This window comes from Cheilinus undulatus, linkage group 1 (genome assembly GCF_018320785.1).
Source record: "Cheilinus undulatus linkage group 1, ASM1832078v1, whole genome shotgun sequence".
NCBI classification, from domain to species: domain Eukaryota; kingdom Metazoa; phylum Chordata; class Actinopteri; order Labriformes; family Labridae; genus Cheilinus; species Cheilinus undulatus.
Window position 1 is genome coordinate 36,472,696 of NC_054865.1, and position 18,638 is coordinate 36,491,333.

Sequence of the window (18,638 nt, forward strand, 5' to 3'; positions counted from 1 at the left end):
ATAACACTAAAATGTATTAGTCACTTGTAATAACTACTGTTATTTATACAGCAGTAGCACACTTCTAATTAGAGGCCTATAAAATACACACTAAACTTAATAAATAAATCATAACTAATCCTACAGTAATGTTAAGCAGCAAATAGCTGAGAAACAACTTTCACTGGACGATGACACAGCAGACATCTGGAAACAACAATCCCCCCAACAACACAGCTTACCATGGCAGCTTATTTCATTCTTATATCCTACATACAGGGCTTGACATTAACTTTCACCTGCCACCATGGCTAGTGGTTTTTAAAAGTAACTAGCCACTCAGCGTTTCTACTAGCCAAAATGTTGTTGGGAAACACCGTTATATACCAAATTGTGCACATCTGGCATGAGAAGAAACAAATCCTCTATTTTCCCTCATCAACCTAATCAATTTAAGCTCTCCTTTTAATAAATCACTTCCACCTGTACATCTGAAACAGCACACTATGGAGAAATGTGTCATACTTCAGTGAAAGAGACCGTCACCGAGACACTGGAGATAAAATGCTTATCTTATTTGTCAGATAGAAGCAGCATTCATTGGCTACTGTGATCTTCTACATTTGTCCTGGTCTGACCTTCTGTTGAGTCTTTTTTGACTATACCAATTTTCTTTATTTGAAGTACTATAACTGACAACAAAAACACATGATTCTTGTTTTCTTTATGAACATTAAGTTTAAACTAAAAATAAAACACTCATTGTTAACTGTTAAATAAATCTTCAAGAAGGTTTCATAAATATCTCTAGTTGTCACTCTGATAAATCTCCAGCATGTTGAGTGTCAAACCTCTGGACTTTATTCTCCTTTAAACTTCTGTCATCATTCATGTTCGAGGTGTCTTTAAATATGCAAAATAAAGCTTTAAAATTTATGTTAAAATGATAGATGATTTAGATTTGCTGCATTGATTTCACATTAGTAAATCTGTTCAGCACTCTCTGTTTTCATATACAGACTCTTATCCGTCTACATTTTTAATCTAACAGTTTCAGTGAACCTCATGTATAGTTTCATTGTTCCTATTGACTTTATATCCATTAATTATAAATAAAAAGGATATCTATAATATTTCCAGCAATTATATGCATGCCAAACGGTAACGTTTAAAACACATATATGCATGAGTTTGCATGAGTTTAATCATTTTCCTTCCATAAACATATAATATTAGGGGATTTTAATTCAAATATTTTAACATAGCATACACTCATTGCTTGTGTGACCAACAGAGATGCACTCAAAGCTGGAGTGCACACACACACACACAAACAGCGCTGATACACTGATTCTGCATGGACAGAGAGGAGCTTTAAAGCAGGAGGAGGAAGTTCAGGTCCGTACTTATCATCCAGTATTCTGAAACATTTGCCCTCAACAGATAAATGCGAGAAGTCTTCACTACCAACAGGCCAGTGTGAGTTGGGGGTGTGCATGGTGAGTGAGAGTGCCACGTTTGTGTGTCACTGCTACGCAGCATTAAAGGTGTTGCTGCCGCACAAATATGCACAAATTTACAAAGAGATGAGCAACTTTGCAGTTATTATGGGGAAAATATAAACTTTGTATGAACACACCTGTCTTTCTTTAACAAGTGTCTAAATCATAAATACTGACGCTGAGAAATAAGCATGGTCTGAGTGAAACATAGGTTGTCAAGCTGATAAATTCCACTGGCCATAGTGGCTGGTTAAGGTCATCCACAGCTGAAATCTACCCGCAATTGGCTAGTTGGTGGGAGTAAATGTCAAGCCCTGCCTGCAAGTATTTGCTAGCATAAAAGGGATAAAACCAGGTAGTTTTAATTCTCCTCAGATGAGGCTGAACCTTCAGCTTTGGGTCCCCCTATTGGCTTGTGGGGCCAGGTTAGGGTTAGGGTTAGGGATGGACTGTAACAAAGCACACAATACATAAAACAGATAAGATCATTTAAGACAGATTAGATAAATAGTGCAAGTGTGCTTATGAGGTGAGGTGATTTATCCCAGTGAGCTTTCTTACAGAATTTGAGATACAGAAAAGCTGTAAGGAACATATGCAGGATGTTTTACATTAAGCTTTACTAAGGTGCTTGTTAAATTGAAGTTCTATTTTCTGACACTCTGTGGCTGTTGAGTGGTTGTCAGAGTAACTCTGTGACTTTTGAGTGATCATCAGAGTAACTCTGTGACTGTTGAGTGGTCGTCAGGGTAACTCTGTGACTGTTGAGTGGTCATTATAGTAACTCTGTGACTGCTGAGTGGTCATTATAGTGACTGTGACTGTTGAGTGGTCATTATAGTAACTCTGTGACTGTTGAGTGGTCATCAGAGTTACTCTGTGACTATTGAGTGGTCATTATAGTAACTCTCTGACTGTTGAGTCATCGTAAGAGTGACTCTCTGGCTGTTGAGTCGTCATTAGAGTAACTCTGTGACTGTTGAGTGGTCATCAGGGTAACTCTGTGACTGTTGAGTGGTCATTAGGGTAGCCTTCTGACTGTTGAGTGGTCATTATAGTAACTCTGTGACTGTTGAATGGTCATTAGAGTAACTCTGTGACTGTTGAGTGGTCATCAGGGTGTCTCTGTGACTGTTAAGTGGCCATTATAGTAACTCTGTGACTGTTGAGTCGTCATAAGAGTGACTCTCTGACTGTTGAATGGTCATTAGAGTAACTCTGTGACTGTTGAATGGTCATTAGAGTAACTCTGTGACTGTTGAGTGGTCATCAGAGTAACTCTGTGACTGTTGAGTGGTCATTAGGTTAGCCTTCTGACTGTTGAGTGGTCATCAGGGTAACTCTGTGACTGTTGAGTCTTCATAAGAGTAACTCTGTGACTGTTGAGTGGTCATTAGGGTAGCCTTCTGACTATTGGGTGGTCATCAGGGTAACTCTGTGACTGTTGAGTCTTCATAAGAGTAACTCTGTGACTGTTGAGTGGTCATTAGGGTAGCCTTCTGACTGTTGAGTGGTCATCAGGGTAACTCTGTGACTGTTGAGTCTTCATAAGAGTAACTCTGTGACTGTTGAGTGGTCATTAGAGTACCCCGGTAATTGTTGAGTGGTCATTAGGGTAGCCTTCTGACTGTTGAGTTGTCGTAAGAGTAAACCTGTGACTGTTGCTTAATATAGTATATGGTGTCCACTCAAATACTCTTGTGGAGCTTTCAGTGGTGCCAAATGATGCAGAATACATGAGGTTTATTTGACCTTCAGCAACATTCTGTGTAAAACAGGTAAACAAATAAGCAATGGAGAATAATCAAAATTGTTATGCATCAGAAGTACACTATCTATGTGTTATATTAAAGGTCATCATGAATGACTGGCTTTATGTGTTTAGGTGTTACTATACAGAAGCTCAGCCTGAGAAATATATGGAAATCTTTCCCACATTAAATTTGTAGTTGAAGATTGTACAATATATTCTATGCAAAACTGCCAAGGTTAAAAAGTTAGCCTGTAAAATACTACAGATATCCCTTAAGATTTAAAGCAATATTTGAATGCAGTATTTTGACATTAGTTAGTATAGTTCTATTTGACCACTCTTTCTGTTGGTAAGTTTTGTCTTTTTTGACATAGTTACTAAACATAAGAAGCTGAGTCTGAGAGTTTGAAAGTTGTTGTATTTGTTTGTGAGAGATCAAAGTGATGCATGTGGTGTGAAAGTTGTGCACCACAGACTTCAGCCTTTCGTTTCACACGTGGTTCTGTTGAGTTTCTGTATCATCAAACTAATGTTAAGCCCATCTCCTTGCTCTTGACACGGTTAACCACCCAGCGCTTTTTGTATGCGCCTCTCCAAAACCACACTTAATTGGTCAGCGTCAGGCCTATTTCCTCTAAACGCAGGTGTTCAAAACAGTCACTCAGACAAACTCAAAGAACAAAACGACAAAGAAGACCAATTCTTAAAGTGTTGACTTGTTGTCACTTTAAAGTCAAGTCAGTTGAAAGTGTTTGGATATTGTTAGATTTTACAGTACATTTCTATACAACTGTCAAATTAGAGTGAGTATTCAGTTTTAATTATTATCTCTAACCACCTAAAAAATAAAGGACACTTTATTTAAATGCCAAATTGATCACTTCCCACAGTTGACAGCTCGCCTGAAGACAGATGGTGCAACACAAATGTGCTTTTATAAGGAAAGGAATGATGGGAAAACAAAGAGCCGCTTTGACAGTAAAAGCTTTGAGCTGTTCATAGCAACGCATCCCAAAACCAGGAGAGCACTGTTCTTCATAATCATGCTTGATGCCGGCAGTTTGAGCAGCCACAGAATCACCTCTCTGTGTGTCAGCATGCATGTTTATGAGCACAAGGATGTATTTTATTTGCATTTTCAAGCCACAGCATCTGAAAATGACTTAAAACCACTTGGGTGCAGTCGTTTATGTGCTTAACCTGTCATTAATGAGTCACTGAGGGAATAGAGGGAGCTGCCAGTTTGACTTCAGTTCTGGTTCAGATTTTGAGATAAATTCCTACACCCCCATCCTCTCCATCGTTCCAGAGACGAGGATTATAGTTTATTTTTTCTCCACAGTCTGAATCCTATGTACCTCTCCCAGGGGGCATGGATCAGGTAGGTGTTTTAATCCCATGATACGTAGGAGCACATGCTCTGTGTGGCCTGAATATGGATGAAGTACATTCAGGTAAAAAGAGAAGTGTTAAAAAAATATGTTGAATTATTTTCATAGCCCTCCTACTATATATCTTACAATATTTATACACTGAATTGACAGCCAAGGAGTGTTAAGGAGCCTTTTAAGATGCTTGCATAATTAATTGTCGGATAAAAGAGAAGGAGAGTGTGGCAGGGGCTGATTTGCTGGTTTAGGTTAATCCAGCCATACCCCAGGTTAAGGAATGATGAGGCCAAAGCTGACACCTAAAATTCTACAGGGCCAACCAGAATTTTAATTCACACAGGTTTTAGGAGTGCTGGGAATGAGTCTTTGCCTCAAGTGAAGGAGTTAAAGTATCTCGGGGTCTTTTTCCCAAGTGAGGGCAGAATGGACCGTGACATTGTGAGATGGATTGGTGCAGCATCTGTAGTATTGCAGGTGTTGTATGGAGTCTTACCCTCACCTGTGGTCATGAGCTTTGGGTAGTGACCGGAAGAATGAGATTGTGGAGCACAGGTGACTAAAGATCACTTTAGGCTGCTTGGCCAAAGTGATATTAAAAGGCATTTTTGGGCATTTTGAAGGCCTGATGTTTATGACCTCGTTTTAAATAGATAACACCATGATTGAGGGGGCTGTTGTATTATGTATACCTTACACATTCCATCCTTCATTTAGAATTATTGACATGGAAGACTCAAGTGTTAAGTCCCAGGGCAGCAGACCCAGTCAGGCCTGCCCACAGCATTGGCAGAAAAACCCAGACAACAAGCCCTCCCCAGTTATGAGTTATTGAACATCAATGTGTGTGTTAGATCAGTAGCAATGGTGCTAGCATGCTCATTTTGGAGCTGTAAAGGATGTGAAGCTATTATTGGGTTCTGAGGATTTGCTACATTTTTTTTTTTAAACAGTTGGTCGCCCATTTTCGCCACATCTTTTTACTATGTTCAACCCCCTTTTATACATTTCTTTTCAGCTTTTTTTTTTAACACAGGTGCATTTTTGTCACTTCTTTTGCCAGTTTAATGAATTTTTGCCACATTTTGCCAATCTTATTGACAGTTTATTGCCACTGTTTTTCCCCACTTTCAACCAATTTTTTGCCTTTCTTTTTACACAAGTCAATATTTACTACTTTTTAAAAGACTTGTTGCCCATTTTTGCCACGGTTAACCCATTTTTGCCAATTTTTCTATTCTATTTCTGTTTGTTATGTAACAAACATATTTTAGTATTAAAAGAGACTATTACTTTAATAACTCAACAGCTCTGAAGAGACATATTGTAAGCATATTCATTTAAAACAATTAAAACTCCCTCTGACGGAGGTGACTTTAGAACTGACGGTGGTGACACTAATCTGACTGTGGTGACAGTGACCTCATTACAACATACAATTTGGAAATGTATAACACTAAAGTCAATGGCTTCTTGAACAGCATTATTTAACTATTTGGTCCAAAAAGTAACAATCCTGAGCACTGTGATAAACATTTTTCAAGGAATATAAGGTACAATGAGCAATATCATTACTAAAAGTACCCCATCCACATGTAATCAAATATCAAATCATCATAGTAAAAATAAAGTCATTACCAGTAGGAATAATGTACAATACATCTATTGTGATCAACAATTATATTCTAGCCTCCATTTAGGACCATTTGGAGGTTTTTGTCACCACCGTCAGACAGAAAACCTGACGGTGGTGACGTCTGACGGTGGGTGACAAAAAACTCTTTCACATGATATGCACGAGTTGTTCACATTAGCCATCTTGTTTCCCCTCTGTTGCTAGCTACTTCAGACCTCTTCTTAAAAAGTAAACATTCATCTCATAATCTAATCAAATATTTTTAATACAAAAGAGACGGTGTTGACATGTTATGGTTGTGACAGTAGCGGTGTCCAAAAATATGAACAAGTTTAAGAGAAAATATCAAACTTACAGAAGCTTGAGTGATCTTGAAGCATGCAGTAGAGCTGAAGGTTTGAAAATGGGGTCTTCAGGAATGTAGTTGACCCTGTAGTTGCCTGATTTTATTGCTTTTTATAAATATCTGATGGTGGTGACGAATATGTGGGACACATTTTGAGCAACCACAAAATAATAGTAAATACTGTTAAAAACTCAGTTTTTAGTTTTTCTTACATATTATAATGTACTCTTTCATGCGGTAAAGATATTATTCAAATCAATTATTACTTTTTGTTTTTTTAACCAAGTTGAAATGATTATCTCCTATCCAAGGACAACTGGTTTTGTAGGCAATGGGCCAGCATATAATCATTAAATTAATAAAAAATAAAAATAAACCTATAAAAGAACCTTACATTTGTGCAAAGAATCCCCTGATTATAACCTTGATTCTTTTTATTCATGAAAATGTTTTTAATTTCCAACAGAATTAGCACTTTTCTTAGTGGGATAAGTTTATCCAAATTCCCAAGAAGCAGTGATTTAATCAATTTATGCTACTTGTTTTGCCACTTTTAAACCAATTTTTGCCACTTCTTTTTGCAGTTTGAAACCATTTTTCTTATTCTTGACCTATTTTGTCCCTTTGCTTTGCTGATTTTTGCTCATTTTGTCATTTCCTTTTGCAACTCTTAACCCATTTAACTGCTTCTGTTTGCCACTTTTAACTCATTCTGCCTATATTTGACACTTTTTCTACCACTTGAGGACCAATTTTGCCACTTTTCTTTCCACGCTAACCCATTTTGCTAATTTTCACTTATTTTTGTCTCTTTTCACATTTATTCAATTTTTTCCATCATTAAACTTTTCTCAGCTTCTACTTTATTTTCTTGCATCCTGACATTTGTGCACATCATGGCCTACCTCATGGTTTCTAACAGTATGCCCATCTACATTGTTAACATTACCAATAAAAAGGTAATTCTGTTTTAGGAAAATAGTTTTACATTTTTAAACAAGGCTATATTGTACAGCATTAATAAATATATTTTTAAATTTTTGTTTATTCAAAAGGAGTAGTTTTTCAGATTAGAAATAAGATATGGTTATCACAGCTTACCTTTACAATGGAAAATGATTTTACTGACTTCCATGGGCCCCCAGTTTGGCTGTGCCCCAGAAGCTCTCCCCCTATGGGCAGCCTTGACCCCTTCTACCCTGTCCATTAAGGTACCATTGCCGCAGTGATTGAAATTAGATTCTCAGAAGGGTGGCGGGGCTCGATCTTAAAAAAGCTTGAAAATCTTGGGGGGGAGTTTGGAGTAGAGCAGTTGCTCCTTTGCAAAAGGAGTCAGTTGTGGTGGTTCAGGTATCTAATGCCTCCTGCTTGCATTCTTGTTGAGGTCTTTCGGGCACGTCCAACTGGTTGGAGGACCTCAGGGCAGACTTAGAACTTGCTGGATGGATTATATATCATATTTTGCCTAGGGATGCTTTGGAATTCCCCTGGAGTAGCAGGAAAATGAGGCTGCAAAGAAGGATGTGTGACCCATCATGGAAAAGAAGAAGGAGATAGATGGATAGAGATGTCACAGCAACACTAATAAAGTGTATCCTAATATATTTTTATTCCATAAATGAAATAGTTCTATGGAATAGGTCGGGTAAATGCATCTCACATAGCTATTTTTTTGGTGATGAGTGGAAATAGTGAAACTTCAATATAAATGGTGTTTTTGATGTTTTTGTTGTTAAAAAAGCTCTGTTTGCCCACCTGCAGTAGCATCAACACCCACACTGGTTAATCAAAGGACTACTGCATGCATAATAGTGAATTTACATATGATAATAAGTGTTGCAGCTCACCATTTTATTACTAAACAATAACAGGAACATATGCAGCTGTGTAGAGCATTCTCTATTTGTTAGGACTGAATAATTTGGAATTAACACACCCCATGAGTGATGTTTTGTTTATTAAGAGTGTGCTTGACTCTCAAGGTTGTTTCCACCCCCACATTCCATGTTCAGTCATTAACGACACCATCAGCAGCGTCTTTGGATGTGATGCAGCTTATGTTTAGTTTCATATGTGTGTGTTCCTTGCAGAGATCCACGTCCCTGGAGGTGCCGGTGACAGCCCAAGAGTGTGTATCTGACATGCAGAGCAGCAGACTCAGCCCTAGTTTGGTGTGCACGAGGAGGAAGAGACGCTCCCAGAGCATCCCTGCAGAAGTGGCAGCCCCATCGAGCAGCCCTTACTCTGAAAGGCCCACAGGAAGCAGTCACAGCCCAGAGGCAGGAGCTGCAAATAAGGTAACCCTGTCTGAGAATATAATCACACACGATGGGGAAATGTAGCGCAGCTGTCAAATAAAATAGAGGTGATCACTGTTGTGACACCATTTCTCTTGAGTGGCACAGTTAATACTGAGAAGGAGTACATTACTCTGATTTAGGGCTCCAGAAAATCAACTGATAATTATTTACTTGATTATATTTAAAAAGGCTGTTACTTAATGACTTACTCTGACATCACTCTATTAATAGAGTTCTGTTAGTACATGTGTGTATTTCAGTAACAAAGTGTAAAATTTGAACTCAACCTAAAGGATTAGAAGGTACACACATCAATTTAAATCCATTTTTGCTAAGAAGGATAAGCTAATTAGGCAGTTTCTAAGTGTTCAGAAAAATGTGTGCTTTAGCAATAAGATTAACATAAAATATTTGTTTATTGACAGTATACCAGTGTGGACCCCAGACAGAGGAGGGCTTCAGACGGTGTGCTTTGTGTTGTCAAAGAATCTTCGACTGAGATGCCCCTCTACAGGCGCCACCGCTCTCCTCTACTGTCCTACAAGACTGAACCAGGTGCTGGATTGGACTACTTAAAGGGGACATGTTCTTACCCTTTTAAGACAAGTTTATATTGGTCTCACATGGCTGTGAAGTCCTTTGCTGAAAAAGTACTCCAGTATTAGACCTGTGCATGTCTGAAAAACCCCTCTGTTTCAGCCCTGCTCAGAATGAGCTGTTTCTGTGACTGTAAATTTAAATGTTACTGAGCTGTCTGACTCCGCCCCTCACCACGCCCCTCTCAGAAAATGGATGTGGCTTAATAGATTGTCCGCCCTCCTCTCCCGGTTCACCTGAGAGGAAGACCGGGAAAGGAGGGCAGAACTTTTTCCAAGTGCGGAGGGCCAACCGAACTTAGGGGCGGTGCTAACTTCCCAGATGACATCATGAGGGGAAAATCTGAGAACAGCTTGTTTTAGCGCACATTTTCTGTAAGGTGGGGGGGGTCTTTTTCTGGTATTTGAGAGGGCGTTATATTGGATATCAATGTCATAAACATATGCTCACCATATTTCTCTTTTACAGAGCAATTCCTCACCTATGTGAATGATGAGACTGACTTTAAGATCAAAGAGAAAAGCAGGCAGTCAAGAAACAATCACATCAGGTGGGTTCATGAAGAAAACCAGTCAAAGCAGTAACCATGAATGTAAACTTTAATTGTAGCTTAGTATTTTTTCTCCTCTTGTCTTTAAAGTAACAGAGAGGACTCAGCAAGGCAAAAAGTTCCTGTGGTTTGTTTGGAGCGTCTCAAAATACTTGTGTCTCGACTCCCCCCACATGGACGACGCCAGAGTGACCCTTTACCCACTAGCGAGACGGAGAAGAGTGAAACTCTGTCACGGGAGAGAACCTGGCATGATTCAACTCCAGAAGTAAGCCTCATCTCTGTACATTCAGGGACATTGTTAACTTATAAGAGGCAGAGCAGACAAATTTTGTGATTTTAAGTGAATTGAAATCATATTATTTTATCACTTTTGCATGTAAAAGATTAAAGTTTTAACTACATGCTGTATGGAAACCATCAAAATGAACCAATGCTTCATGAACATAATTTAACACATGGCCTACTATATGTCATTTATTTAACTTATGGTGGAAATAACAGCTATTATTTGACGCTAATGATTTAATTTACTCATTATTCAGATCAAAGGTACAGTAAATGTAGACTGGCAAAAGTGTAACTCACCCTCTATTTTTTCTTTCCTTCATCAGTCTAGCACAACCTGGAATACCAGTGAGTTTGAAAGCCAAGGGCAATTGAGCTCTCGTGAAGCACACACGCTGCCATCCACTGACCCCAAGTTTGTACCGCAAACTTACTCCGCTGTGGATCTAGACTCTGACTCTGATCCCAGATCAGTCTCAGAAGATGCTGTATTTTCTTGGGACGATCCAGAACAGCAGCAAAACTCTGATCCATCCCCAGAGTCTGACCCAAATGCAGAGTCTTCCTCTGAAGCTGAGGAGAAATCTGTGCCTCCAGAAGAGACGGAGCTCTGCGGTGAAACAAGGGATTCAGAGCCAAGTCTGGAATATGAGGAAGACCCAGGATCAGAGGATGGACAAGGGCTGGATGCTGTCGAGGAATCTGGTGATGGTGGATCAGAATCAGATGTCCAGCCTGAGTATGATCCCAGGTTTCAGGCTGATACAGAATCTGATGTAGCATCTGATCAGCCTGCAGACTCTCAGGGCTCTGTGGAGTCTGAGCTTGACTTGGACTCTGACCCTGAACTGACAACTGATGACCCACAGCCACTCCGCTCTGACCTGGAAGAGGACTCGCATATTGGTCCTGGTCAGAGACCACTTCTGATTGCAAACCCTGCTGCTCAAAGAGACACAGAGGATGATCAGCCTGACCAGGACAGTGCAGCGATGGAGAGTGAGGACTTTTGTGCTGTATGTCTGATTGGAGGAGACCTGCTGTGCTGCGACCGCTGTCCTAAAGTCTTCCATCTATCCTGCCACATCCCGTCTCTGCTCAGCTTTCCCTCGTAAGCTTCTTAGACTCTACACAGTGCATTCAACATTATCCTGTCATTGTTCATTACCTGATGGTGTTTCTTTTCTGGTGCAGAGGTGACTGGGTGTGCAGCCTGTGCAGAGACATCATGCAGCCAGAGGTCGAGTATGACTGTGAGAACACGAGAACATCTGAAGATCAAACATCAGCACTCGGACTCACTGAATGTGACCAGAGAGTAAGTTTGGGGTTAAATGCTGTTTTGATCTGCATTTGTGTTAAGACATCTACAGTAATTTTTTTCCTGTTTGGACTGTTTGCAGAAATGTGAGCGGCTGACTCTCCTGATCCTCAGTAACATTCTCAGTGCTCCCTTCCACGAGCCGGTCAGTCCACTTGTAAGTGATCACCCATCTCTAACAGTTCATTTACAGTACTGACCAACTCACAGCTGAGCTTTCTCCATGTTTCATGCTGCAGTAGTTGTGTCCAAATGTGCCATATTGTATATTTTTGTAAGAAAAAAATGTTCACATTCCCTTCCTCTTACAAAAAGCACCAGTGTTTTCTCCCTGAGGCCTTATCATGGTGTTGAATAAGTCTCCCCTCTTTTACATTGTTTCTATGTGTTTTTATATGGTCCAAATAATTTCACAGTGTCCTCATGTGCCTTTTTGGGGTTTTATATGTTTTTCTCTTTTAAGTCTGCTTTTTACATAACTTTGAGGCACTTCCATAAAGTTTGTCAAATTTTTTTCAATGTGTAATAGAAACGAAGTAGAAAACATTAGATCAGTGTATAATACAATGCATACGAATAAAACTGAGAACATATAAAATGCAATCTACATCAACTTCCCAGTGGAAAGTTCCCACCCTTGTTTCACTTCCTTTGCTGTTGCATCACGGTTCTTTTTTTGGTTGTTGATCAGTCGCTTTGTTCTCATAGCAAAGTTGCACCAACATCCTCAGAATGCAAATGCACAAGATGCAAACAAAGTGGACCCAAGCACATGGTCTGCTTTAGTAATTTTGAAGCCCTAGGCAAAGACCAATATGAAACCCTTCACCGTGTAGCTAAAAATAATCATAGCAAGAGAACAAGATATTTTGAAGCATCTTTTATTTTCTAGTAACAAAGCTAGAGAACTACAAGATATCCCTATCTGAAATATAAATACACAACAGAACTTCTACCTCTTAGAAGAGCATCATAACTCAAACTCACCATAGGCCTATCTAAATATTTAACACGTCTCTTGGCCAACTGTAGCTTATAGAACTACAAAATATTTCCCCTCTATTGGTGCAATGCCCTAAATCCTTAATCATTTCATATTGCATGACCTTATCTCACACAATCACCCATCCACCAGTCTCAAAAAGATTTTACAAGCCGCTCTGTTTTAACAAACAGCAATATTCAACGAGGTATAATACAATAATCAAGGCATATTGTATTCAAGTTATAGGCTATTTAATTAGAGAGGGACGGTGCACAAATTCTCCAAACCCTTACTTATTATAAACCTCATTTTTCATTGCATTATGAGTGTCAGACTCACTATAAATTAATATTTTGTGCACCATTTCTGTAGTCTCATGCCTAAATTCAGGCTTTATTTAACTACCTTGCACTTTCAACAAGCAAGACATTGATTCAAACACACCTATAGCAGAAAAACAAGTTGCAGTGGATATCTTCTCTGATATGATACAGAGTCAAACCATCCCCAGCACACAGCTGCATGTAAACATTTGAAAGCAGCTCTGACACAATTAGGAGGCAGCAGCCAGTGGGTATATAATGTTTGCTTTTTTTGGTCAGTGAGCCTGTTGGTCTGCTAGGCTTTGCTCATAAAGTCTGAAAGAACAAGCAGAAAAAAAGGGTTTTTATCTACTTTTTAAAAAAAAATTTTTTTTAACCTGCCCTAGTTGCTGGTAAGTTGAGAAAAATGCCCTGACACTGCTCAAAAGTACCTGCATTTGACTGGTAGCTGCTAGTTTCCCACCCTGGTCTAAAGGGGTCTGCCTAACTATTATTTGACTGATTTGAAGAGGGTTTTTGAGAGTCTAACCTTGATGTTGGGAACAGGGGTGATCCCTGGGTAGTATTTTGGGTAGTGAAAATGCATTTGATGCTATTTTATTCACTCCAGGCCCCTTATTTACTTTCAAAACATGTCTTAATCATTGAAAGTGTTTTAAAATCACCTCATGTATACATAATGACTATATTAGGCAATCGCCTACCTTCGCCTAATGATTAAACTGCCTGTGCCCAAAATGAAAACTACAGTCCCTCAAGTGTCCACTTGAAGCTGGCAGAAGCATCAGAAATAAACATATTTGCTGCCTTGTTCAAAAAACAAATTAAATTGGAATTTTTCATGTCTTTATGAGCACACACTGTACAGGAGGGATTTTTTATGACTCATATTCATGGTTTAAATACAACTGCAAGCATAATATAGCTTTTTGTTAGGAGTGCCCAATCACATATAAAAGCATATTCCTTTTTTATCCCATCCTCCAGTCAAATTTGTGTCACTACTTTAAGATATGAAAGATCAGTATGGCCAAAGAGTAATCTCTACCATTTTTAAGAGTGAATTCTTTCCAGGGTTGTCGGGCATTGATCATCTTGAGGAGAAGTCCATAAAAACGTTCATGAACTCATACTTATCACCAAGGAGAAGCACCAAATGATAGATGTGCACTTTGTAGTCTATCACCGGTAAATTGTAGTTTTTATAAAGTAAACCCATTTCACATTTGATACATCCGCCTAGCATAAGAGCAATAGGATGCCTTACCACTGTGGTTCTCTTTTCCTATCCTCTAAATCACATCTTTCCTTGACCCTGTGACATTTTACTTCAAGGTGAAGGAAAAGCTGAGAGGAGGTAATTTTTTGTTTTACTTTTTGAACAAACCCTATGAGTAGACCCATTCCACAAAATACTGCATCATACCATTGCCACAGGTGTACAAAATCAAACACCAAGCCATGCAGTCTCCATTTACAAACAATTGTGATCCTAAATGGGTCGTTCTGAAAAGCTCAGTGACTTCAAGCGTGGTACTGTGATGGATGCCACCTTTGCAATAAGATGGTTCATGAAATTTGAGTCCCTGCTGGATATTCCATAGTCAACTGTAAGTGATATTGTTAGAAAGTGGGGGCGTTTAGGAACAGCAGCAACTCAGCCATGAGCAGAAGAACAAGTAAAATCACAGAGCGGACTTAACGACTGCTAAGGTGCACTATGCATAAAAGTCACCAGTGCTCTCCTGAGTTCTGAACTTCCACTGGCATTAATGTAAGCACAAAAACTATGTGACAGAAGCTTCATGGAATAGGTTTCCATGGCTTAGCATCTGCATGTAAGACAGGCTTAGGATGGAGTGGTGTAAAGCACACCAGCATTGGACTGTGGAGTAGTAGAATCCTGTACTGTTGAGTGACGATCACGCTTCTGTATTTGGCAATAAGATGTACAAGTCTGGGTTTGTCAGATTCCAGGGGAACGTTACCTGCTTGACTGCATTGTGCCAACTGTGAACTTTGATGGAGGAGGGATAATGACATGAGGCTGTTTTTCATCATTTGGGCTAGGCCCCTTATCTCCACTGAAGGCCAATCTTAATGCTTCAGCATACCAACCATTTTTGACAAGGCTTTGTGGCAACAGAGTTGGGAAAAGCCCTTTATTATTCCAACATAACTGTGCTCCACTGCACAAAGCAGGGACTATAAAGACATGGTTTGATGAGTTTGCTGTGGAAGAACTTGACTGGCCCGCACAGAGCCTTGACCTCAACCCCAATGAGCACCTTTAGGATGAACTGGAATGGATATTGCATGCCAGGCCTTCTCGTCCAATGTCCTACCCTCATAATGGGTGCAAATTCCTGCAGAAACACTCAAAACTCTTGTGGAAATCCTTCTATGAAGGGTGGAAGCTGTTAAAACTGCAAATTGGGGCCAACTCCATATTAAAGTACATGTATGTGAATACAGTGTCATTACAGTCCCTGGTGGTTTAATGGTCAAATACTTTTGTCCATAAAGTGTAAATGCATTGCCACTATTCAGAGCATAGTCAGTCCTTCATGGGAAAAAGGATTGCTTCACTCAGATAAACACAACTGTTGTGCATCATTTATCACAAAGATGCATAATGCCAAAAATCCTTATTTGATGCATTTTAATTTCAGAGAGAGTTATGGGGATTATACACTGGAATGGGCACAGAGAACTAAGTGGAGGAGTTAATTATATATGAAAATATCTATCTAAATTCTGGCTGATGATGTCTTTTTCTTGCAGGCTCGTCATTATTACCAGATCATTAAGAGGCCCATGGACCTGTCTGTGATCAGGACCAAACTCAACAAGAGAAACAGCCGACATTATAACTCAGTAGATCAGTTTGTTACTGATGTCTATCTCATGTTCCGCAATTGTGCAAAGTTCAATTATGTAAGTTCAACTTAAATATCTCTTATGAACTATTTAACAGTATTTCTGCGTAGGTCAGCAGTTATTTTAACTCGACTGATCGTAGTGTACCCTGTCTGTCTTTCTCTGACTTCAGCCTGACTCTGAAGTAGCCCAAGCCGGCCGCAGTCTTGAGTCGTTCTTTACCACCAAGCTAAAAGAAGTCTTCCCAGACCAAGTTTTCCCAGGCACTGAGGTGGACTCTGACAGCGATGAGTATGACGAGGCTTACAGGACAGCTGAGAGTGGTTTCCCCTGGCCAGAGAGGAGGGAGCAGTGCCACAGGAAGAGGAAGAGAAGACACTCTCTCAAGTCAAGGAGACATAACTTCTAATCAGAGGTGAATGGAGGTTGCCCGTCCGCCCACGATAATGCTGTATTTGTGTGTAATTATGCTGTTTATTTTTTAGCAGCCTGCGGGGCTGCAGCAGTGTTTCCATTCTGTAATCTGATAGAGGCTCTAATTAGTGGATTGCAATAGTATCACAGCACTGCCATCCGATGGCAGCTGAACATACTGAAACTGTAGTTTAATAATTTGACATGCTGAAGCTGTTATTATCCTAACAAACAATAACTGATCAGAGCAACAAAGAGTGTAAAAGACCATTTAAAAATGTTCCTATCACATATTTCAAGAACAGTATCTCTACTAGAAAAAACCGAGACATGAAAACAGTCTATCTGGTTGCTCCTGCAGCCTTTAAAGTGATGCTGCAGCTGTAACAGTATCATGCTATATCTCACCACTGATTATTTACTGTTCATTCACTGAACTTTAATCATTGTATTTTATTAGGACTTGTTTTGTCTCATACCTGCTGTACTTGCTGTTCTGTACAAAGAGGATGCTGTAGTTATACAACTTTAATCTCACTCTGCGTCTTTATTAAGTGGTTTATTTTAGGTGATTAATGTAGCTCGATATACACAGCACTTTGAAACTTTGAAAGTGGTAAATACTTTGCCAGTATTTACTCTGTTTGTAAACATATTGTACATTTATTTTACTATACTTGTTTAATTACTAAACGATTGCTGGCAATTATCATAAGTTTTAATCTTGATATGATTCAGATGAATCAGGATGTGAGTGGCTGAGAGAAATATGACCAGTGCGAGAGCTCCAAAAGGCACCCAGTATGTATTTCACTTTTGTAAATGATTACATATCCAGAATAGACAATCCAGGACATTTTTTACATTTAGCTATAAATTTAGTTTGTGTATAAATCCTTTTGGCTTTCCCTCTCACCTCTGTTTGAGCAAAATGTTGTTTTCTAAATATCTCAGGCTTGTTAAGAGTGTAAGGTACAGATATCATTAAGTAATAATGGTAAGGAACGTAGAGCCACGCTGAAAGGTAAAGTAGATTTTCCTTAACATTTAGATGAAGTACTGCACAAAATGATTGTCTGTGCACTCCTTGATTATTGTCAAGAGTAGTGGTTATACAGTATGTGTAATGTTACTTCTTTTTAAATCAATAAATGTAACAATATTTCCTCTTGTATGAGGGAAAACTGACTAGTTACTGTTAGTGTCTTAGACAAGCAGTCTTATTTTCTTTTTGTTTATTTTTACTGTAACAGTCAATGATAAATGCACACATATTAACATCAATAAATGCATTCAAGGTAAAAGTCTATTGTTGAGTGATGTTAATTTCTATTTTCAGTTATTAATGCTTGTATTTTATACGTAATGGAGAAATGAAAATACTTTGTCTTCAAAAACATACAGTGCTTATGAAAAATTTTCATCCCCTTGGATGTTCTACCTTTTATTGATTTTATAAATCAATCCTGGTCAGTGTAATTTGGCTTTTTTGACAAAAAGAAAAAAGACATCTCTTTAATGTCAAAGCAAAAACAGGCTTCTACAAAGCAATGTCAGTTGAATAAAAATATGCAATGTAAAGTAAGTGACTGCATAAATATTCACCCCCTTCAAGGTAGTGTTTTGTTGATGCATCTGTGGCTGCAATCACAGCCCTGAGTCTGTGTGGATAGGTCTCGATCAGGCTTGCACACCTGGACACTGCAATTTTTTTCCATACTTCTTTGCAAAACTGCTTAAGCTCTGTCAGGTTGCCTGTCAGGTGTGAACAGCCCTTTGCAAGTCCAAGCCCAAACTCTTTATTGGATTGAGGTCTGGGCTTTGACTCAGCCACTTCAGAACATTCACTTTGTTAGGGCCCGAGCCCCGACCTCGGCGCGAGGACCCTATTGTATCTATTGTAGGATTATTGTCCGCCTTTTGTTTCTCAAATTTGAGGGCCTCAATACATGTAAAAAGTCCAGTTTGGTTTTTTTGTTTTCAAAAATTTTCCCCTGCAAGAAATAGCCATCTGGTGGTGGAACAGTGTAAGTCTGTCACGCACTTTTTTCCAGGGGGCACCAAAAGTGAAATAGGGCTGTGGGTAATAGCTACGTGCATGAAAATTGGTACACATATGCATCATGATAAGATGAGAAAAAAATTACATTATGACCATCCTCTAAAATGTACAGGAACTGAACTACAGACGCCGAAAGGTCAAAATTTGGCGTTTTTTTGGCTTTTTTCACTGACCGACACTTTGCGCATTTGAAGGATCTCGTCCGAGGGCTTTCAACTGATTGACTCTAGAATTTTTTTTACTGAAACTAGACAACCTTGAGACCCTGTCTTGCCCTAAATTTTCAACAGTCATAACTCTGGAATAAGTTGTTG

At 39.1% G+C, this 18,638-nt stretch overlaps 1 protein-coding gene across 3 annotated transcripts in view; it reads left to right on the forward strand.

The window, feature by feature from the left end:
• Positions 1-17,569, forward strand: part of trim66 (tripartite motif containing 66) — a 34,288-nt gene extending 16,719 nt beyond the window's left edge. For 2 of the 3 annotated variants that reach the window (XM_041795173.1, XM_041793638.1), the window contains 9 exons: positions 8,695-8,901; positions 9,330-9,459; positions 9,970-10,051; positions 10,142-10,319; positions 10,666-11,450; positions 11,534-11,657; positions 11,743-11,817; positions 15,753-15,905; positions 16,021-17,569. In XM_041795173.1, the coding sequence (XP_041651107.1) occupies positions 8,695-8,901; positions 9,330-9,459; positions 9,970-10,051; positions 10,142-10,319; positions 10,666-11,450; positions 11,534-11,657; positions 11,743-11,817; positions 15,753-15,905; positions 16,021-16,257 (1,971 nt within the window). In that variant the 3' untranslated portion in view covers positions 16,258-17,569. The remainder of the gene's footprint in view (positions 1-8,694; positions 8,902-9,329; positions 9,460-9,969; positions 10,052-10,141; positions 10,320-10,665; positions 11,451-11,533; positions 11,658-11,742; positions 11,818-15,752; positions 15,906-16,020) is intronic. The other variant, XM_041794405.1, reaches the window with a different exon arrangement.
• Positions 17,570-18,638: the final 1,069 nt, after the last annotated feature.